This window comes from Schistocerca americana, chromosome 4 (genome assembly GCF_021461395.2).
Source record: "Schistocerca americana isolate TAMUIC-IGC-003095 chromosome 4, iqSchAmer2.1, whole genome shotgun sequence".
NCBI lineage: Eukaryota > Metazoa > Arthropoda > Insecta > Orthoptera > Acrididae > Schistocerca > Schistocerca americana.
Genome location: NC_060122.1, coordinates 827,042,873 through 827,065,821, shown reverse-complemented (window position 1 = coordinate 827,065,821; position 22,949 = coordinate 827,042,873). Strand labels below are relative to the sequence as shown.

The window sequence follows — 22,949 nt, the reverse complement described above, 5'->3', positions numbered from 1 at the left end:
ATGGGAGCTACAGTACTGTGTGAAGAATTTGAGAGAGCACTGAAAGACCTAAGTCAAAACAAGGCCCTGGGAGTGGACAACATTCCATAAGAACTATTGATAGCCTTGGGAGAGCCAGATATGACAAAACTCCTCCATCTGGTGAGCAAGGTGTATGAGACAGGCGAAATACCCTCAGACCTCAAAAAGAATGTAATAATTACAATTTCAAAGTAAGCAGTTGTCGACAAATGTGAAAATTACTAACTATCAGTATAATAAGTCACGGTTGCAAAATACTAACATAAATTCTTTACAGAAGAATGGAAAAACTGATAGAAGCAGACCTCAGAGAAGGTCAGTTTGTACTCCAGAGCAATTGGAATATGCGAGGCAGTACTGACCATACAATTTCTCATAGAATATAGGTTAAGGAAAGGTAAACCTACTTTTATAACATTTGCAGACTTGCAGAAAGCTGTTGACAATGTTGACTGGAATGATCCCTTTGAAATTCTGAAGGTAGCAGGGGTAAAATACAGGGAGTGAAAGGCTATTTACAACTTGTAAAGAAATCAGACGGCATTTATGAATCAAGGGACATTAAAGAGAACCAGTGTTTGAGAAGGGAGTGAGACAGGATTGTAGCCTGTCCCCAATGTTATTCAGTCTGTACATTGAATAAGCAGTAAAAGAAACCAAACAAAAATTTGTAGTAGGAATTAATGTCCAGGGAGAAGAAATCAAAACCTTGAAGTTTGCTGATGACATTGTAATTATGTCAGAGACAGGCAAAGGACTTGGAAGAGCAGTTGAATGGAATGGACAGCGTCTTGAAAGGAGGATATAAGATGAACATCAACAAAAGCAAAACAAGGATAATGTAATGTAGTTGAATTAGATCAGGTGATGCTGAGGGAATTAGATTAGGAAATGAGACACTTGAAGTAGTAGATGAGTTTTTTACTTTTTGAGCAGCAAATAACTGATGGTGGTCAAAGTAGATTGGCTATAAAATATAGAGTGGCAATAGCAAGAAAAGCGTTTCTGAAGAGGAGAAATTTGTTGACATTGAATGTAGATTTAAGTATCAGGAAGTCTTTTCTGAAAGTATTGTATGGAGTGTAGCCATGTATGGAAGTAAAACATGGATGATAAACAGTTTAGACAAAAAGAGAATAGAAGCTTTTGAAACATGGTGGTACAGAAGAATGTTGAAGATCAGATGGGTAGATCTTGTAACTAATGAGGAGGTACTGAATAGAATGAAGTAGAAAAGAAATGTGTGGCATAACCTGACTAGAAGTAGGTATCAGTTGGTAGGACACATGCTGAAACATCAAGGAATCACCAATTTAGTACTGGAGGGAAGTGTGGGGGATAAAAATCATAGAGGGAGACGAAGAGATAAATACAGTAAGCAGATTCAGAGGGATGTAGGTTGCAGTAGTTACTCAGAGATGAGGAGGCTTCCGCAGGATATAGTAGTAGCATGGAGAGCTGCATCAAACCAGTCTTTGGAATGAAGATCACATTAACATATTGTGATTATTGATTTCTCCAATAATGTTTTTAAAAAAATGTGTACAGTTAATGGCTAAACTTTAGAACTCTTCTCCTGCAGTAGCCTCACATACTATGCAACTATTCTCTACCCAATTAGAACCAATACTGTCGGAGTGCAGTGATGATGTATGAAATATCTGCAATTGAATTCAGTAACAAACTTCACTGTAATTCATGTCACCTCTGCAATCCATTATTATAGAAAACTTCGCAGTGTTTGCAGTGAGATGTGAGGTGTGATGCTGTTGCACATCTTTTCCGGTATTGTCTCTCTTAATGTTTTAGTCTCTTGTGTACTTGCGTGCTGCGAGGAAATGTTATTCACCTAATGGCATTAGTTAGATGTATTCACACACTAAGTTAGTAAATGGAATGTTATTGAAAGTGTACAAAGTTTGGAGACTGTTGGGTAAAACTGTTACTTTTCTGTGAGTAAGAGTTCATGTAAGTGGTATTGCGTGGAATTGTAGAGGTTTAGTAAGTCAGCAGACAAAATTAAATGTGCCATCACAGCAATGAGTAAAAGATAGGATTAGTTTATGGGAGGTAGAAATGCGTATGGGCTACAACCATTACAAAAAATGTTGTTATTCTGAGGAGACCATGATTTAAAATTTTTAGAAATTTTCAGAAAATCATGGTTTGCACAAAACCATATTGTCACTTTATTAAACAATCAGTTGTCATACATGTACCATTGTCAGGTATAATGTAACATGATAATCCGTCATAATCAGATGTATGACAAGCTAAAACTATTATCCAGTGTCACATCATAAACCAACATGTTAAATTAAGAACCTGGAGTATGTATAGCATACAGTAGATTTGTAGTGAAGCATATTGCATGACTGTGAAGTGTCATGTCAATTCTGTGCTCCAAATTTATATTTGAAATAACATGTTGGTTTATGACATGATGCTTGTTAATAGTTATGATGTCATATATCTGATTATGAAATCATATTATACCTGAGGATGGTTTGTTTATGACTGAACCTGGTTAAGTGAAAGTTATGATCAAAACTGGTTGTTTAATAAAGTGACAATACAGCTGAGTGCAAACTGATTTTCCAGAAGTGTTTCTCTCCGGAAATGTACAGTCTTGTAGCAGATTGCATGCAGACCCTGGCGCTCCTGTGACAGTTTTATGAATGACTTCCTTATCGCTGTAATTATCACCTTTAGTGCTTCATGGACCCACCTTGAGCTTTGAAAGACTGATACCATAGTCTCTTTGTTGGTGAACAAATTGCACTTTCAAGCATTAGTGTAATTATATTTTCAACCCTATTGTATTGTTAAAACTAATGAGAAACATTCAAAATAACCTTCATTGCAGTATTCTTTCTGTATCAACCATATATTGAACTGAGAACATTTCCAAAACTCTTCTACAATTTCGATGTGGCACTGAGTGTATTACTGTGAGATTGCATTTGGCATCTAGATGCTTTTCTCCTTTCGTAGCCACAGTCTTTCTTTTATTCATTGATATCAGATGCAGTATCAATTCTATGCAAGTTGATCTGAGCATTCAACAACTGCTGCTATCGAATGAGCTCATTTTGTGTTCAGATAGTGAAGGAAGAGTATGCCAGCTGTGTATTTCAATACATTCAGTTATATGATGATTGTGCATAAATTTTGTATCAGAAATAATTGTAATCTGTTGATTCTAATGTTGGGCGGTTTATGCTTGAAATACGAATGAATGAATGTTGATGCAGATACCTGTACTGTGAAACAATTTGAAAAATATGTTAGTCTATAATTCTTTGGACAAATCATTCAGTGCACTGATGTTGGCCGCTACAGCCTTTCAACTAAACAAAATCAATGCCTTCAAAACTTTTACTTAGTCTTAGGTATCATTGGATGTGTGTTTAATTGAAAATTCTAGGTTGGAATATTGACAAGTGAACCACATCCTTCATCAGGGCTCAATGCATAATCATGCCCTGAAATGAGGGACATCCTATCCAGGATCCAGTCCACCCCTCTGAAGGTGGTGTTCCATCACCCACCGAACCACCTCAACATCCTAGTCCATCCCTATGCCATTCCCAAACCCTACTCCTTGCCACAAGGATTCATATCCTTGTGGAAGACCTAGGTGCAAGACTTGCACAATAAACCATCCCAGCATTTCCTATTCCAGTCCTGTCACAGGGTTTGCCCACCCAATCAGAGAGCAGGCCACCTGTGAAAGCAGCCACACCACATACCAGTAATGCTGCAATCATTGCACAGCTTTTGTATTGGTACGATTACCAACCAGCTTCCCACCAATATGAAGGACCACCATCAAACAGTGGCAAAGAGCAAAGTGAATCACCCTGTGGCAGAACATGCAGTTGCAAATAAATGCTTTATTTCAAAAGCTGTCTCACAGTCTGGGCCATCTGGATCTTCCCCTCTGCCACCAGCTTTTGTGAACTGCCAAAATGTAAGTTATGCTTAAAACACATATTCCACTCACAATATCATCCTCGCCTCAACCAATGGTAACCTACTACCCCTATGTCTTCCACCCAGTTGTTTTTGGGGCCTTTGTCATACAACCTCTGCCCAGTTCATGTCCCTGTCACCCTCATTGTGTTGCTCTCTGACGACACACCCACCTGTTGTTACCGTTCTTTGCTGCTCTCCTTTCTGCTCCCCATCCCCCCTTCCCTCCCCCCTCTCCATGGCCTTGTGATGCTGTGTGTGGCAGTCTTGTCCTGCCACATCCAATTCCAAAACACACTGCCAGGCAGCCCTGACATCTCTCCCCACATTCGTACCCTGCTATCCCACCGACTTCCACACCCCACTTTGGATTGCTGCTTCCATTTGACGTGACACAGTTGCATTCTGACTGGAGTGGTCGGAAATAGTGGTCATGGGTACATGAGGTGTGTGTGTATTTTTCCTTCCTGTTTTGGTTTTTTTTCCTCTCTGAGGAAGGTTTTGGCTAAAAGCTCAAATGTGTACCTATATTTTTGTAGTAACTGTCTGCAACTCTCTGTATCATATTTAACACGTGTAGAATTTTATTCTTTTCATGATACTATTAACTGAAAAGTGTGGTTGGGGCAGCATGTCCACTTGTTCTGTTTGAAACAAATCAAAGCTCTTGATTGTTTGTGAGCTGGTGATTTCTAGTACAAATGGAAATGAGTTTTCTGTGACTGTGGATATTTCAAACTCTAAGAGGGAACAACTTAATCAAACAATGTGATATACTGTGCATTTGTTACTTTCAACTATATCTGTACTCCTGAAGCCACTCTAAGCATGTGGGAGAGGGTACATTGTGTAGCAGTTTCATGCACCCCCCCTCTCTGTAATTCCATTTAAAGCTGACACGCAGAAACATGGATTGTAGGTATCCACCTGTAAGAGTTCAAACTTCTTTAATTTTAGTTCTGTTGTTAAGCACATTTTGAGAGTAAGATCACCAAATTAAATGCTAGTCACTTTTAAAGATCAAGCTGGTAGCTTTAGAGCATTTTAGAGTGTGTGGAACTGTTTTGCTAGGTTCAAATGTATCCAGTGCTGGAACATGTGATTCCTGTCCCCCTCTCCTCGCTCCCACCCTCACACACACAGCAACACTTACGTACATCGTGGCAATAAAGCAGTGTGTATATGACAGTCAGTTATATGGAATTGGCACAGAAACATGGGTCGACATGGAGATTTGATGGAATGGTATAAATACGCTGTAGTGTTCATGTCTGTCAGTGAGAACACCAGGAGTGATGTTATCTGATTTGTTAGAGTATAAACACAGACTGCCCAGTGTGTATACAAGGAGTAATCCAGCATTGTGTAAGAACAGGACCGGAGACAATTGGTGCTGTGAATTGGTTTAAAATCCCCAGAAATTGCTGTGGTCGGTGAATGAATGGCACTCTATGTCAACCAGTTTCCAAGCAAACATTGCAAAAGAAACTGCTTGTGATGGATATTTGATGCCAAGTGCCACACAAAAGGCCATTGGTCACTCTGACACACAAAGCATTTTCAGTGGGTCTAACAACACACAAATTGGACAGTAGCTGCTGGTGGGAGGCTCGTAGTGTGATTTGATGAGTCAGAATTTTGCTTCCTTTCAAGTGATTTGAGGCCTTGAATGCACCGATAGCCCAATGAGGTATTTAACCCACAGACTGTAGTTAAATCTGAGATAGTTCTTTGATGTTTTGATGCCACAACTTGGACCTACTCATTCGGTTTCTGTGAACATTCTCAGTGGCCCAGGTATTGCCCTTCCGTCTGCGTCTTCTTCATGAGGGAACTCTGCACACTACTCTTCCCCAAGATGATGACAGCCATGTTCACAGGGCTATGCAACACTTCAGCATCCATTGACTGACCCACTAAATCATTGAATCTTAATACCGTAGGAAAGTCTAGGATTTTTTGGATCAATAGGTGAGATATAAGTCAGCATCCCTACAGTTGTATAGCTCTGTGATCTCACCTTCGATAAGAAGCCCAGCTGGATATAGCATACCTGAAGAAACTTGCATACTCTCTTCCTCACAGAATCGAGCCTGTGAAGTCAGTCTGAAACCTCCGGGCAGTGTTACCAAGTACGAGTGTGATGCCTCTTTGGGATAACCAATTTGTCAGCGGGCGTGGCATGTTTATTGACTCATTTTGGAATGTGGACTCTCAGAATTTCATAAGGCTCTCCACTATGCACATCATCTTCCTTGTAGTTTTTACCTCTGTGTCTCAACAACACATTGGTCAAACAAACCCATTACAGATAGTGTAGTTTTTCTTTAATCTTTTAATCTCTTATATTATCCAAATTGATGAGGACCTGTACCAATGAACAGTACTTAGAATTCTTTAAACAAGCATTTTGTAAACGACATCCTTTGTGTGTCACTTGTACTTTGTTAAAACACTTCTGTTAAATCAGAATGGGTTTTAATTAGTCGGTGCCTGGGGAAGACATCTTGATTCCTATATAGGATTTGTTTTGTCTCCAGAAATATAATAATGCAAGTACAGTATATGTTTCCATTCTACAACAAATTGAGGTCTGTGAAATAGAGCCATTGTTCTGCTTAATGGTCTTGCAATCTTTCTCATACATAGGAACAACTTGCACCTTTTTACAGTCACATGATGTGGTTAGTTCTTCCAGTGACCTACGTGCTGCCATTTCCTTTGCCTAAACAATCTAATGGGCACCCATTGAGACCTGCGACCTTTCCTCTATTGAGCTGTTTTTAAGTTTCCACAGCTGTGTGATCATCATATGTAGAACCATTGTGGTCTTCTTTAGTATACAAATTTCAGAAGACAAGACTTATTATTTTGCCCTTCACCTGCTGTTTTCTATTTTGACAGCACGAAGGTTAATGATGGACTACATTGTTCCATTGATTGATTTTACGTAGGAGCAAAACTTTTTAGAGTTCATGACAACTCAGCAGATGAGACCTTGCTTTAAAACTTAATGAATGCTTCTTTCTAAGCTATTTTGTTTGTTTGGCACGTTCAGCTTTCATTTGTCAGTTAGGATTTGGCATCATTTGAATCTGCTATGTGACACATTGATTTTGTAGAACCTTCGTAATGTCATTGTTGAAACATGGTGAATCATTTGCAGATCTCACTGTCTTCCTTGGCACCAACTTGTGTAACACAAGGAATCATGACCAGTTTGAGAACATTTTTCCATACTAACAACTCATGATAACTCCTCTCCCTCCTCCCCCCCAACCTCTTCCCCCCTCCCCCGACATCTTCCCCCCTCCCCCGACATCTTCCCCCCCTCCCCCGACATCTTCCCCCCTCCCCCGACATCTTCCCCCCTCCCCCGACAACTTCCCCCCTCCCCCGACAACTTCCCCCCTCCCCCGACAACTTCCCCCCTCCCCCGACAACTTCCCCCCTCCCCCGACAACTTCCCCCCTCCCCCGACACCTTCCCCCCTCTCCCGACACCTTCCCCCCTCCCCCGACACATTCCCCCCTCCCCCGACACATTCCCCCCTCCCCCGACACATTCCCCCCTCCCCCGACACATTCCCCCCTCCCCCGACACATTCCCCCCTCCCCCGACACATTCCCCCCTCCCCCGACACCTTCCCCCCCTCCCCCGACACCTTCCCCCCTCCCCCGACACCTTCCCCCCTCCCCCGACACCTTCCCCCCATCCCCCGACACCTTCCCCCCCTCCCCCGACACCTTCCCCCCCTCTCCCGACACCTTCCCCCCCTCTCCCGACACCTTCCCCCCCTCTCCCGACACCTTCCCCCCCTCTCCCGACACCTTCCCCCCCTCTCCCGACACCTTCCCCCCTCCCCCGACACCTTCCCCCCTCCCCCGACACCTTCCCCCCTCCCCCGACACCTTCCCCCCTCACCCGACACCTTCCCCCCTCCCCCGACACCTTCCCCCCTCCCCCGACACCTTCCCCCCCTCCCCCGACACCTTCCCCCCCTCCCCCGACACCTTCCCCCCCTCTCCCGACACCTTCCCCCCCTCCCCCGACACCTTCCCCCCTCCCCCGACACCTTCCCCCCCTCCCCCGGCATCTGCCCCCCTACCCCGACACCTCCCCCCCCCCTTCACCCGACACCTTCCCCCCCCCCCCCCCCCCTTCACCTGACACCTTCCGCCCCCCCCCTGTCACCCGACACCTTCCGCCCCCCCCTGTCACCCGACACCTTCCGCCCCCCCCCTGTCACCCGACACCTTCCGCCCCCCCTGTCACCCGACACCTTCCGCCCCCCCTGTCACCCGACACCTTCCGCCCCCCCTGTCACCCGACACCTTCCCCCCCCCCCCCCCCCCCCCCGTCACCCGACACCCCCCCCCCCCCCGTCACCCGACACCTTCCGCCCCCCCCGTCACCCGACGTCTCACCCCCCCCTAACTCGACGTCTCACCCCTCCCCTCACCCGGCATCACCCCCTCCCCTCACCCGGCATCTCCCCCTCCCCCCTCACCCCACATCTACCTCTCACCCCACACCTCCCCCTCACCCCACACCTCCCCCTCACCCCACACCTCCCCCTCACCCCACACCTCCCCCTCACCCCACACCTCCCCCTCACCCCACACCTCCCCCTCACCCCACACCTCCCCCTCACCCCACACCTCACCCTCACCCCACACCTCACCTTCCCCCCTCACCCCACACCTCACCCTCCCCCCCTCACCCCACACCTCACCCTCCCCCCTCACCCCACACCTCACTCTCCCCCCTCACCCCACACCTCACCCTCCCCCCTCACCCCACACCTCACCCTCCCCCCTCACCCCACACCTCCCCCTCACCCCACACCTCCCCCTCACCCCTCACCCGACATCACCCCCTCACCCCTCACCCGACGTCACCCCCCCCCCCCCCCCCGTCACCCGACGTCTCCCCCCCGTCACCCGACGTCTCCCCCCCGTCACCCGACGTCTCCCCCCCCGTCACCCGACGTCTCCCCCCCCCCCCTGTCACCCGACGTCTCCCCCCCATCACCCGACATCTCTCCCACCTTCACCCGACATCTCCCCCCCTCCCACACCCGACATCCCCCACCTCCCCCCCCACTTCCCACTACCTCCCCCAACATCTCCCCCCCACCTCCCCGACACCTTAGCTTCTCTCCCTCCCTCTTCGCCCCATCTTTCTGTCCCTCTTCCCCCTGCTCCCCTCTCCCCCTCCCTCTTCCTCCTCTCCCCCTCTCCCCCTCACCTCCCTCTTCCCCCCTCTCCCCCTCTCCCCCTCACCTCCCTCTTCCCCCCTCTCCCCCTCACCTCCCTCTTCCCCCCTCTCCCCCTCACCTCCCTCTTCCCCCCTCTCCCCCTCACCTCCCTCTTCCCCCCTCTCCCCCTCACCTCCCTCTTCCCCCCTCTCCCCCTCACCTCCCTCTTCCCCCCTCTCCCCCTCCCCTCCCTCTCCCCCCTGTCCCCCTCTGTCCCCCTCCCCTCCCTCTTCCCCCCTGTCACCCTCCCCTCCCTCTTCCCCCCTGTCACCCTCCCCTCCCTCTTCCCCCCTGTCACCCTCCCCTCCCTCTTCCCCCCTGCACCCTCCCCTCCCTCTTCCCCCCTGTCTCCCACCCCTCCCTCTTCCCCCCTGTCTCCCACCCCTCCCTCTTCCCCCCTGTCTCCCACCCCTCCCTCTTCCCCCTGTCTCCCACCCCTCCCTCTTCCCCCCTGTCTCCCACCCCTCCCTCTTCCCCGCTGTCTCCCACCCCTCCCTCTTCCCCGCTGTCTCCCACCCCTCCCTCTTCCCCGCTGTCTCCCACCCCTCCCTCTTCCCCCCTGTCTCCCACCCCTCCCTCTTCCCCCCTGTCTCCCACCCCTCCCTCTTCCCCCCTGTCTCCCACCCCTCCCTCTTCCCCGCTGTCCCCCTCCCCTCCCTCTTCCCCGCTGTCCCCCTCCCCTCCCTCTTCCCCCCTGTCTCCCACCCCTCCCTCTTCCCCGCTGTCCCCCTCCCCTCCCTCTTCCCCGCTGTCCCCCTCCCCATCCCTCTTCCCCTCCCCTCCCTGTTCCCCTCCTCTACCTCTTCCCCTCCTCTACCTCTTCCCTTCCCCTCCCCTCCCTCTTCCCCTCCCCTACCTCTTCCCTTCCCCTACCTCTTCCCTTCCCCTCCCCTCCCTCTTCCCCTCCCTTACCTCTTCCCTTCCCCTCCCCTCTCTCTTCCCCTCCCCTCTCTCTTCCCCTCCCCTCCCTCTTCCCTTCCCCTCCATTCTCTCTTCCCCTCCCCTCCCCTCTCTCTTCCCCTCCCCTCCCTCTTCCCTTCCTCTCCCCTCTCTCTTCCCCTCCGCTCCATCTTCCCTTCCTCTCCTCTCTCTCTTCCCCTCCGCTCCATCTTCCCTTCCCCTCCCCTCCCTCTTCCCCTCCCCTCCCTCTTCCCCTCCCCTCCATCTTCCCTTCCCCTCCCCTCTCTCTTCCCCTCCCCTCTCTCTTCCCCTCCCCTCCCTCTTCCCTCTTCCCCTCCCCCCTCTTCCCCTCCCCTCCCTCTTCCCTTCCCCTCCCTCTTCCCTTCCCCTCCCTCTTCCCTTCCCCTCCCTCTTCCCCTCCCCTCCCTCTTCCCTTCCCCTCCCTCTTCCCCTCCCATCCCTCTTCCCCTCCCATCCCTCTTCCCCTCTCATCCCTCCCATCCCTCTTCCCCTCTCATCCCTCCCATCCCTCTCATCCCTCCCATCCCTCTTCCCCTCCCATCCCTCTTCCCCTCCCATCCCTCTTCCCCTCCCATCCCTCTTCCCCTCCCATCCCTCTTCCCCTCCCATCCCTCTTCCCCTCCCCTCCCTCTTCCCCTCCCCTCCCTCTTCGCCTCCCCTCCCTCTTCGCCTCCCCTCCCTCTTCGCCTCCCCTCCCTCTTCCCCTCTCCTCCCTCTTCGCCTCCCCTCCCTCTTCCCCTCCCCTCCCTCTTCCCCTCCCCCCTCTTCCCCTCCCCCCTCTTCTCTCTCTTCCCTTCCTCCTCACTCTTTCCCCCTTTCCCCCTTTCCCCCTCTCCCCCTCCCTCTTTCCCCCTTTCCCCCTCTCCCCCTCCCTCTTTCCCCCTTTCCCCTCTCCCCCTCCCTCTTTCCCCCTTTCCCCTCTCCCCCTCCTCTTCCCACTCTCCCCCTCCTCTTCCCACTCTCCCCCCTCCTCTTCTCCCTCTCCCCCTCCCTCTTCTCCCTCTTCCCCTCCTCTTCCCCCTCCCTCTTCTCCCCCTTCCCCCTCTTCCCCCTCTCCCTCTTCCCCTTCCCCCTCTCCCCCTTCCCCCTCCCCCTCTCTCTTCCCCTCCCTTGTATGCTTACGCTGTCAGCTTTCACTATTTAATTGGGATACATGGTGTGTTAAAGTTTGGCACTTGGATGTCCTGGGCGACATTCTCCATTTGGTGCCCCAAGTGGCTGCTATGAATTGATAAGACTTGTATGGAAATGTCAACAGTTGTGGAATCTTTAGCACCCCCTCTCAGCTTGGCACTCCAAGTGGCGGCTTGTGTCCCCCTTAAACTGGCTTTGCATGGCTTCAAATCATCTGAATTTCTGTGTGAGATCCTCCATGTGTGAAAGGTGAAATCAAACTGAAATGGGCGTGAAGACCCAAGAAGAAGAAAAAATAAATAGAAAGACTGTAACGGGGCTGCATGTCTGTGGGTGGATAAGTGTGAAGAAGGGGGATGGCAGATCTGACTAGAGTAGGTGAAGTTAGTAGGTGAGAACTGGAATAGAAAGGAGGAGTGGGGATGGGGAGGGATTTCTAGGATGAGATACAACTTCGTGTGGCCCAGGAAGCTATGGGAAGTAACATGACTGGAAGAGTGACTATTTGGAGGTATAGGATTAACAATATTGCCAGGAGTAATGCGGGACATGAGGTGCTACACAATCAAAGTGGTCTTGCAGTTGTCTGTTGTGCTCGGCTGAGATGGTTGATTCAGTGTGTCTCATAAATAGAGCATGCAGTATGGTTTGTAAGCTGACAACAGAAACACAGGAAAGAAGAGAAAGAAGGCTGGACACTGAGTATAGTTGTGCATTAGAAAATAGTAACAAAGGAAAAACAGCACTGGGTTACAGGGTGGAAGAAAAGCCGTGAAGAGTAATGTGGGACACGAGATGCTGCATAAACAGCTTTCCTATCTGAGATGAATCAGCCAGGTCTAGTACATTGGTGTCGGGTTTCCCACTGAATGTGTATGGAATGTGACATGAGAAATCCTATTGTCACTAAAGGCTTGGTCATTAGTCTGAAGTTTGTCAGCTGTGGCCAATGCTGCTTCTATTATATGAAGACTGTGGCCAATATTCTCCCTACATCCATCCATACCAAGCACACTCCAGGTGCATATTTCTCTATTAAATAAATTTAATTAAGTACATGAAAGAATTAAGATCATATAAAGATGTCTGTTCTATTCGTTTAAGGAACTAAGATGATGACAATGTGTAAAGGTGGCTGAAATGCTCTGCATGACTAGAATTGGAGGACATCAACACCCATAAAATTAAAAAGCTGTACTTAGTCAAGATAAATAGTTACTGTTCACTTCTGCACAGAAGTAGCTGTAAAAGACTAAACTGGTTGCAATATATAAATGGTATAACATTGCAGCTGACTACTGCTCACAGTAGTGGATGATCACTCATTACATGTCATATGGGTTTGCAAAAGATACTAAACTGTACTTTTGAAGCCATAGAATTGGGCCTTTTATCATAATGACATTTTGAAATGGGCACGTATAGGTAGCACTTTCCAGGAATTGTGGAATGTGAATATAATTTCTTTCTTGATGTTAATAGTATATTTTTGTGGGAGTGGGTAATCTGACACCAATCAGCCCTATGTTATTGGTATTTGCTGCCCGACATTTAATTGAGTAATGGGGCTGGTTAAGGGCCACTGTTAGTCACAATAGTGGACAACATTGAACCTGTCGAGGCTATTGGTGTGCATCTCGAGACTCCTCTAATAGTATTCAAACTTGTGTTAACTCAGTGGCTCCTGCTTGATGGTCTGTTGACTGTGCTGTGTAAATACCCATCCTCTTCATTTGTGTGATTAAAATGTTATCAAATTTTCATATAATTCTCACATGTCTTACTAGGTAATCCATCTTGTGTACTTGGCAATCTAGTGCAGGATAAATGAATTACTTGAATTTTAGGAATAATGCCATTCTCTTTTTCCTCCATATATTTAACTTAACAACACATGCTTTAAATTTAGGGGGATTCATGCAGTCTGAAAGTGTACCCTTCTTTACTTGGAACTTTGCCGAGAAGCTTCCTAATAATGTTCAAGTTCCCAATTATGTGACGAACAATGTCAGTGCAATCGTCTGATTTCAGTTTTGCTTTCCAGTCACAAACTTCAAACTTTAAGTCTTATCCTTCCTGGTAGTGACAATTTCAGAAATAGTTGTACAGCGGAAACTTACATGACAACTTGAAAGATTATTTTAAAATCTTTTAATACTCACATTGGTAAATGTCAGGTTGGTATCTGAGAAATGTGTAAAACTTATTTTGATATTGAAATTTGTAAATCTCAGGGCATGGCAACAGAACAATGTGAAAATTTAATTTTGAACGGTAATATGTGGAGCTCACACTACACAATGTGAAATCCAGAGTAACTGATACATTAAACAATTCATCTACAAGGAAGCAATCTGTTTTTAATGAAATTACCATATGTCATCTGACTACAAAACAAATGACTGAGATTAAAATGTTAGTCCTTATCCTTATCTTTAGTCTTGCAAAAAATCACTGTACCAGAACTGCTATTGTAATTGCACAGCAAATGAACATAAAAATTAATGCATCTGACTTTCTGATAAAACTGCATAAAAATTTGCAGGCTAGCACTTTACTGAAACCTTCTACTGGTATTAAGCCTCTGAAGTGATATGATATTAGTTTCACAAATAAACTCTGACAATCAATGTGTCTTACAATGAACATAAGCCTTGGTGGTAATTAAATCCATTGACTCATGTGTACATGGAAAGCTTGTCTTCCCTGTAACCGGTTGCTATTGGGAATATTGATGTGATTGTCAATAATCAAATTAGATTTGCCATACTTGCGATGTGCAGTGCAAGATGGTATTTTACCAATTTTCATAAAATGCGTCTCAGTACCCCACTCACGATGTGCAATGGAAGAGTGCAGAGAGAATCATGAAAGTACAAATGAAAAATGAGGAACTAGACATAACAACTGATAAATGAGAACAGATACTCCAAGTTTAACTAGGCTTCATTAAGCCACGACAACACTACACCTTTTCATAAGTTCTCACACCCTACAAGTTAGCAAAAATATTTCTGAATAACTCTTGTGTACAGCTGTCTTCCTGGATATTTGTTTCAACTATTGGACAAGTCCGTGTGCTTCACTATAAAATTTCTACAGCAAACTTTAACAGTACGTGGCCGAGCAGTTCTAGGCGCTACAGTCTGGAGCTGCGCTGCCGCTATGGTCGCAGGTTCTAATCCTGCCTCGGGCATGGATGTGTGTGATGTCCGTAGGTTAGTTAGGTTTAAGTAGTTCTAAGTTCTAGGGGACTGATGACCACAGATGTTAAGTCCCATAGTGCTCAGAACCATTTTAACCGTACACAGTGTTCTAACAGCAAGAAACTCCACAGTTACGAGTATATAAAAAAAGCTGGGTTACCTTAAAAGTTGACTTTATCATTTTTCCATAAATATAATCTCATTTCCTCAGTATTTTTACTCAAAACATCTTATTACAAAATCCCTTTTAAATAATGCTGCCTCCATTATAGGGTGCACCAGGTTCCATTTATTACAAACCAAGTACATTGCCAGACTGTCCAGCATACACTGACTGCTACTCTCTGCCTTACTCTGACCAACGTATCTGATCTCATACACAGTCTTACAAAGAATATGGTTATGTCAATATCTCAGAAGTTCAGTACTGTTACCAAATTCACAACTTAATTCACATTTATGACCAGTACTTACTGAAAATCAAAATGGCAAAAAGGACAGCACCCTTTCAAACTGTAACAAAAAATAAGCATTCACTAAGAACTTAAAAGCCACCATATATATTGTGAAGATTTCTCCATCGAACAACAGTGAAACATTGGTAAAAAGAAAAAATTATGACTTCCGACCTTATAACTTATATTTTTTTCACAGAACTTGGAATGTTTGGTTAGTTCTATGTAAAAGCTTTTTGAATTTCATACTTTCAGGAGAAGCAAATAAGCAGAAAATATAAAACAAATCATTGCCATGTCTTATACACTTGTGGCTATTACAGTAAAGTGAGACACAAGTGGCAGAAGAAACCATTTATCTGGAATAGGAGCTTACTTTTACTCTTTTTGTCTTCATCTGTCCTTAAATGAAGATGCGCAACATTTTTGTGATTGTTTTGAAGAGAAGAAGAAAAAATTATTCCAGAATTGTAATACCAAAAGCTGTGGTATTTTTCAACCAGTTATAATGAAAGAGAGTAACATGTACTATTCTTAATAGAGTCATTATTTCAGGAAATGGCTATCCAAATGATTGATTCAATGAAGCGCAAAGAAAATGTTGTCGAATCATTAGAGTGCCACATCTGCAACCCTCCACGAACATTCACTGCTCCTACAACACTTATCAGTCATTACAGGAGCCATGCAGGTAAATGAAGAAATAGTGTACATATTTGTTTAATTATTTTTACTTACAATTTTTTGCATTTAAATAGCCAGACTGACATCTTAGCTTTAATATTGGTCTTGCAGTAGTATATTAAATGTAATATTGCTAATGGTAGTAATAATAATTATTAATTGTGTGCTTCCAGGTGTTGTGCTGAGTTGTTTCCATTATATACACAACATTTCGACAGCTGATCCAGCTGTCTTCCTCAGGTGGTGTGGGTTTTGCTGTTAGGTGTAGTCATTGCTAACCATTTAGGACCCCAAGTAGCGACTGCACATAACGGACCCTGAACCCGGCTGACCTTGTGGTCACATGAAACATGTTTCATGAGGAAAACAGCTGGATCGTCTGTTAAAATATTGTGCATAAAATGGAAACAAGAAGCCAGGGAAACACCTGGAAGCACACCATTAGTCAATCACACTGAAAAAATGTGGGAGTTCATGATGATGATGATGATGATGATGATGATGATGATGATGATGGTGGAGTCTTTGTTGAGACTAATAGCTATCATACTTTCCAAAAATCTCTACTGGAATGTGAGCATTTACATATCCTAAGAGAATGAGTTAATGTTGCAAATGACTAAAACAATAAAAACATACAATAAGTTATGAGGTACAGTTAAGACAGAATAACAAAGGAACAAGAGAACAACTCCCTGTTTCTCTCTCACCATATATGAGAGGAGCCAATAACTGTGTAGACAAGATCTTGAGCTTTTGAGGAACTACAACCTATATTTCAGCGTACCTGCGATATCAGAGATCTGTTGAATCCCATGAAAGATTCCATAGATGCTCTCAACACTGCAGGTGCTTACTCACTTTGATGTGAATGTGGTGACATCTGCATTGCTGAAATGGAGGAGACTCGTTACCTCTTGTGTGTTGAATTTTGAACACTACATGCAATGGGATCTACACAGCAAACCAGCAATAGCTAAATACCACCTGGAATGTTGCTGGTCTGCCAGTTTTCAAGAAGCCTTAGAATGTACTCAGCAGCCCTGGATGCAGCAGCACCAAGTTAGGGAGGCTATTGAAATAATTAAACATCCCAACTGCCCGTACAGGGTGGATGGCTACAAATTGCAGATACTCTGGCTGCCAGCGATTGTAGTCCAATGGGCTGCGCATGTTTTCAGCAACCAGCAGTTCCGTAGTGCTTGGGCTTAACATTATAAACAAATACACACACGAGAACAAATACAGTGATGTCTTGTGGCACCATTCAATCTTCATTTTGCAGCCTGGCGGCAGACGTTTGTTTTGAGGAAGCTGAGGTTTCTTTTTGTAGGCAGGGTCTTGACATGAACACCCGTTTCATTGTCATTATAAATATGGTCCTTAGTGTAGCCTTCGGTGTAATCTTTAGACTCTGTTTTGTAAACATCAACTGTGTCTGGATCTGTAGATAACTTCTCTTAATATACATACAGTTGCCAATTGCTGTATCTGTTCTTAAACCTGTCTAACCACCCAGAGCTTGGATAAAATACATTCCTGACCTGACATCTCAGCTGACATTGTAACATTTTCCTGCAGTATCTTTCTATGAAGATTTTTTACAGCTTGTTCTCGAATATAGATTTAGAATTCAGCCATTCTGAAATGTCAGGTTTGTTGGCATTGTCAACCATAGTTGTGATCTCTGCTGTGAATTTTTTTGTGTTTGAGATTGAAAACCCAGAAAGTCAAGATCACACATGAAATCTGTATTTGGATTGATCCAAATAAAGATGGTTTCATGTGCAATCTTGACTTCATGGGTTTTCAATCCCTTACATTAAAAGAAAATCTGAATGGTAGAAACACCGACTCTGTAATGAGCTGCAACAATTTTCCTTTTTCAGTGTGTTTGTTACCAACTAATTTATAAGTGAAAGTAATCATAACGTGTCTGCTTAGTTACCATAGCACAAAAATATGCGTACAACAATCTGTCTGCATTTTTGTTGGCAGTGTAGCTATATTTAGACTAGTGAGCAGGTAGCTGTAGAAGCAACTCAAGTTCATGTGTTTACCCCTCCCCGCTAGCCATAACTGATAACTGAGCAACCCCTCCCCCCCCCCCCCCCCCCACCATGGGGGCTCATCACCCTTTGGTGGGTTTGTGCTTGGCTACCACAGGGCCCCAGCCTTTGCAGCATTTTTTCCCTACCGTGCTGCATGTTTATTCTCTTGCTATTCTTTTTCCCCTCCCTTTGGGGAAAAGTCTCAGGTATTATTGGGAATGTTCTGCATTCTGTCGCTGACATAGGCACAGTCTCACCTTTGTTTTTCACTCTCTTTTCCTTTATTTGTTTCCCTTCTCCTCCCATTCCTCTGCTTCGGTGTTTGAGGATCCTCATTTCCCTTTTTTCTTCTTCCTCCTTGTGCGCCCCTGAAGGCCAGCCCATGCGTCTGACGTGTAACAGGTGACTGGGTAACGTGTAATTCCCAGGCCCAGGTCTACAGAGAGGATTCACGCATACCCCTTGGTACAGACCAGGCCCAATGAGGGGAGATCGCCTGAGCTGTAACCTTTCCAAATTGCCGATTGGTCCCTCTGTTAGATGTTCGGGAGGTGTGACCTGAGGTGTGAACAGTCACCTAAGGCGGGTGTGCCCCATTGTGCAAGGGGCCTCCAGTTGGAAGGAGCGCACCATCGGAGACGCTAGCAATCATGGGAGATTTCCTTGCAATGAGTCAATAATCTTCCCACTCCACGTCTACAAAACTTGAACATAATGAGGCTAATGATTCCAAGAGCCTTACCACGGCCCCTCCTGGTCTCACATACGGAAGATTGTCAGTCCTTCACCACTGTCAATCCGTTTATTATTCAAAAAGGTATTGATGCAATTGCTGGCCCTGTGAAACCCTGCTCTCATTTACGGAACGGCACTTTGCTTTTCAAGACCAATTCTGATGGTAGGGCACAACAACTGCTTGCTGCCTCGCTTCTCCCCAGTTACGCTTTTCATGTCGAGGCCCGTAGAACTCTGAATTCTTCCCGTGGTGTAATTTACACCAGGCTGCTCGACAGTCTCACCGAGGCCGAAATCCAATCTTACCTCTCTAATCAGGGTGTCATTGCCGTCCATTGTGTAATGGAAAAGGTTGATTCCTCCTTAGTGCCTGCCCGATCTCTCTTTCTCACTTTTGATAGAGTGGTACTTCCATCCGAGATCAAAGCAGGCTATGAAATTATCACAGTCTGGCCGTACATTCTGAACCCAATGTGTTGCTACCAGTGTCATCATGTCGACCACACTAGAACGTCTTGTTGACACCCAGCCAAATGTGTCACCTGTGGTAGGGATTCACACGAGGGCGATTGTCCACCTCCTTCTCCCCGCTGTATCAACTGTAATGGTGGCCATGCCCCCCTCCTCACGGGATTGTTGCATGTATCTTGCTTGGTGAGTGGGCTGTTCAAGAGATCCGGGTAAAGGAAAAGGTGCCTTACCCAGTAGCTCACAAGTTACTGGTTAGTCACATACCCTGTGTTCTCGTGTCTGGTACCTATAGTTGTGTTCTTGTTACCCCTCGCTCCATGAAGGACATGGCCAAGCAGACACACAACCTCTGATCCGAGGTTGTGAATTCGCGCAGTGTCAAGGTAGCATAGTTATCTCCCTGTCCAGCTGTGCAACAAGCCACCAAACTACCACCTCAAGGGGCGAAGCCACCAGCTATACAACTGGTAGGCCGGAAAGGACAGAAGAAGTACTCTGGTGAAGACTTCCTTTGTCCCTCCAGCCAAACAGCACCTGAGTCTTCCTCTAACTGGAAGGGCTTGAAGAAGTCCACCAAAGGCAAATGGTCTTCTCCTTCACCAGTTAAAAGGTCCCTTTCGATGGTGTCACCACATTTCTCCCTCCGCCACACACCATCAGGTGGCTTGCGGAGTATGGATGTAGATGTAGATACCCTAGCTCGGCCGACCTCTGCATCGCTCCACACCGGCTGTCACTCGGCATCTGCCGAGTTGACACCTCCACATCTCTTACTCCTCATAACTGTCCTCCAATGGAACGTTCATGGCCTTTGGTCCCACAAAGAGGATTTACAGCTGCTTTTAGCTTCACAGGATCCCCTTGTACTCTGCTGTCATGAAACGAAATTGCGCCCTCACAACCGCTTCGAGGTTTCACATTACTTACCGATTTGTTCTGACCTTCTCCCTGAGATCCGCATTCCATCTCATGGGGCGTCATGCTCATAATACAGGATGACAACCGTAGTCAACCCATCTCCCTGATTACCCTTCTTCAAGCTGTTACAGTTCGCCTTTTCCTTCCCCGCCTGACTTTTTCCCTCGGTACCATTTGTGTCCCTCCGTTATTCGATGTCACCGGGGCAGACTTCCTTCAGCTTATTGGGCAACTACCTCTTCCATTTTTGCTACTCAGTGACTTTAATGCGCATCATCCCCTTTGGGGTTCTCCCAGGACCTGTCAGAGAGGTGCCTTCTTGGCTGACCTTCTCAGCCTCTTCTGCCTTAACACTGGAGCACCCTCTTTCCTTTCTGACTCCTCACACACCTATTCCTATTTGGACCTATCTTCTGCACCACCCATCTTGCCCATCATCTTGAGTGGTCCCTTCCCAGTTGTGATGACCAGTTGGGCTATCTTACCAATGTTATCCTTACTGCTGCTGAATGTTCCATTCCTCGCACGCCCTCTTTACCACATCGTGTCTCCATCCCTTGGTGGACTGGGGCCTGGGGCATGCCGCGATGCAATTCGCACACAGAGACGTGCTTTCCACGTTTTCACTGTCGTCATACGGTGGTGAACTGCATTCATTATAAACAGATGAAGTATCGTTGCATTCTTCAGGATGACAAGCAGCTAGCTGGATTTCATTCACTAGTTCTTTTAACAGTTCCACCCCTTCCTCTCTCGTGTGGGCCAACCTTGATAGCTCTCTGGGACCAAGATCCATTCCCCCATTTCTGGCCTCACAGTAGCAGACGATGTTATCATGGACCCTTCAAACACGTTGGGCCACCATTTTGTGGAATTTTCAAGCTCTTCCCACTATCACCCTGCCTTCCAACATTGTGAGTACGGAGGTGGCTCGGGCGATACCCTTCTCTTCTCCGAATCATGAGTGCTACAATGCTGCCTACGAGGGAGCTAAAGCATGCTCTCAGTTCATCCTGATCCTCTGCCCCAGGGCCAGACGCCATCCACATTCAGATGTTGCAGCACCTTTCTCTTGTGGGCAAGCACTTTATGCTTAACACATACAACAGCATCTGGGCAGAGGGCACATTTCACGGACTTTGGTGTGAAGCCACTGTCACACCCATACCTAAGCCCAGTAAGGACAAAAACCTTCCTTCTAGCTACTGCCCCAACTCACCAGCTGCATTAGCATAGGTGATGGAACGTATGATTCATGCCTGGCTGGTATGGTGGCTCGAGTGTCGCAATTTACTAACGAATGCAGTGTGGGTTTCGAGCATGGCGTTCTGCAGTTGACCATCTCATTACTTTGTCCACCCATGTCATGAAGGGTTTTCTGCAGAAATCCCAGACTGTGGCTGTGTTTTTTGATTTGGAGAAGGCCTGCGACACCTGCTGGAGAACTGGTATCCTCCGTACGCTTTACGTTTGGGGCTTCTGTGGCTGCGTGCCCTGTTTCCTTCAGGCATTTTTAAAATATCACATTTTCAGGGTGCATGTAGGATGTGCCTTGTTGGACACCTTTATCCAGGAAAACAGTGTGCCTCAGGGTTCCGTCCTGAGTGTCATCCTCTTTGCTATTGCATTAACCCGATCATGACCTCCCCACTGGGCATCTCCAGCTCCATTTTTGTTGACGATTTTGTCATTTATTGCAGCTCTCCATGGACCTGTGTCACTGAGCAGCATCTTCAGTGATCTATTGATCGTCTTTACTCCTGGTGCATTGACAGTAGCTTTTGCTTTTCCACTGACAAAACTGTCTGTATGAATTTCTGGCGAAGCAAGTGGTTTCTCCCGCCATCTTTACATCTTGGGCCTGTTGCCCTTCTATTTGTTGAAACAATGAAATTTCTCATGCTCGATAGGAAACACTATTGCTCCTCCCATGTGTCTTACCTGGCAGCCCGCTGTATGCAGTTGCTCAATGGCCTATGTGTCCTTAATGGTCCTTCCCTCCTCCGTTTGTATCGGTCCCTTGTCCGTTCGAAACTCGACTATGGGTGCTTTGTTTATGCGTGTGCACACCCATCCCTCTTAAGCCATCTCAACACTATCCACAATTGTGGCATCCGTTTGGCCATGGGCGCCATTTACACCAGCCTGGTTAAGAGTCTGTATGCTGAATCTGCTGAACTGTCACTGTCCTACTGCCGTGACTTTCTCCTCAGCAGGTACACATGTCGTTTGTCTTCCATGTGTGGCCACCCATCCTATGCCTCCTCCTTTGATGATTCCTTTGATTGTGAGTATGGGGCTCGTCCTTCTTCTTTGTTACCTCCTGGAGTCTGCTTTCATCACTTGCTATAACGGCTTAACTTCACACTACCTGCACCTTTCCTGGTGGGTGTGAATCCTTCACCGCCTTGGCTTCATGAAGCGGCCTATGTTAACCTTGCCTTCATTCGCTTCCTAAGGACACTTCTCCAGCCTCGGTCTATCGCCTTAAGTTTCGTGACCTTCACATGGCACTTCGTGTTAGTTAGTTTGTGTACACTGATGGCTCTCTGACTGACTGTGTTGTCGGATGTGCCTTTGTCATTGACATCCTTGTCTATATCAGCTTCCAGCACAGTCCTCAGTATTTATAGCCAAGCTCTTCTCCTTGTATCAGGCCATGGAGTACATCCAGTGACATAGCCTTTTCAGTTGTGTCCTCTGCTCAGACTCACTCAGTGCCCTTCAAAGTCTATGTGTGCTGTACACCATTCATCCCTTAGTGCTGGACTCTACCTCCTCTTGGCCCTCCTGCTGGGAGGAGGTTATTTTAACTCTGCTGCATATTGGGCACTGCCTTTTTAGCCATCATCATTTCCTAAGTGGCGCTATCCCACCACTTTGTACACACTGCGCCCAAGTATTAACTGTCCACCACTTACTGATGGCATGTCCGTTTTTTAACCTTTTACGTTCCCATTTGGGTTTGCCATCTGAGTTAATATCCGTGTTAGCAAATGACGCACAGGCTGTTGACCGCGTTTTTCTTTTTATCCGCCAAAGCACGTTTTACTTTTTATCCGCCAAAGCAAAATGGCGAAGGCCATTTAATTTTAAGTTTTGGACCTACATTTCTGTG

General features: G+C 46.6%; 1 protein-coding gene across 5 annotated transcripts in view; it reads left to right on the top strand.

Moving 5' to 3' along the window:
- Positions 1-22,949, top strand: part of LOC124612565 (zinc finger protein 84-like) — an 83,013-nt gene that overhangs the window by 40,446 nt on the left and 19,618 nt on the right. For all 5 annotated transcript variants that reach the window (XM_047140843.1, XM_047140844.1, XM_047140846.1 and 2 more), the window contains exon 7: positions 15,528-15,663. In XM_047140843.1, the coding sequence (XP_046996799.1) occupies positions 15,528-15,663 (136 nt within the window). The remainder of the gene's footprint in view (positions 1-15,527; positions 15,664-22,949) is intronic.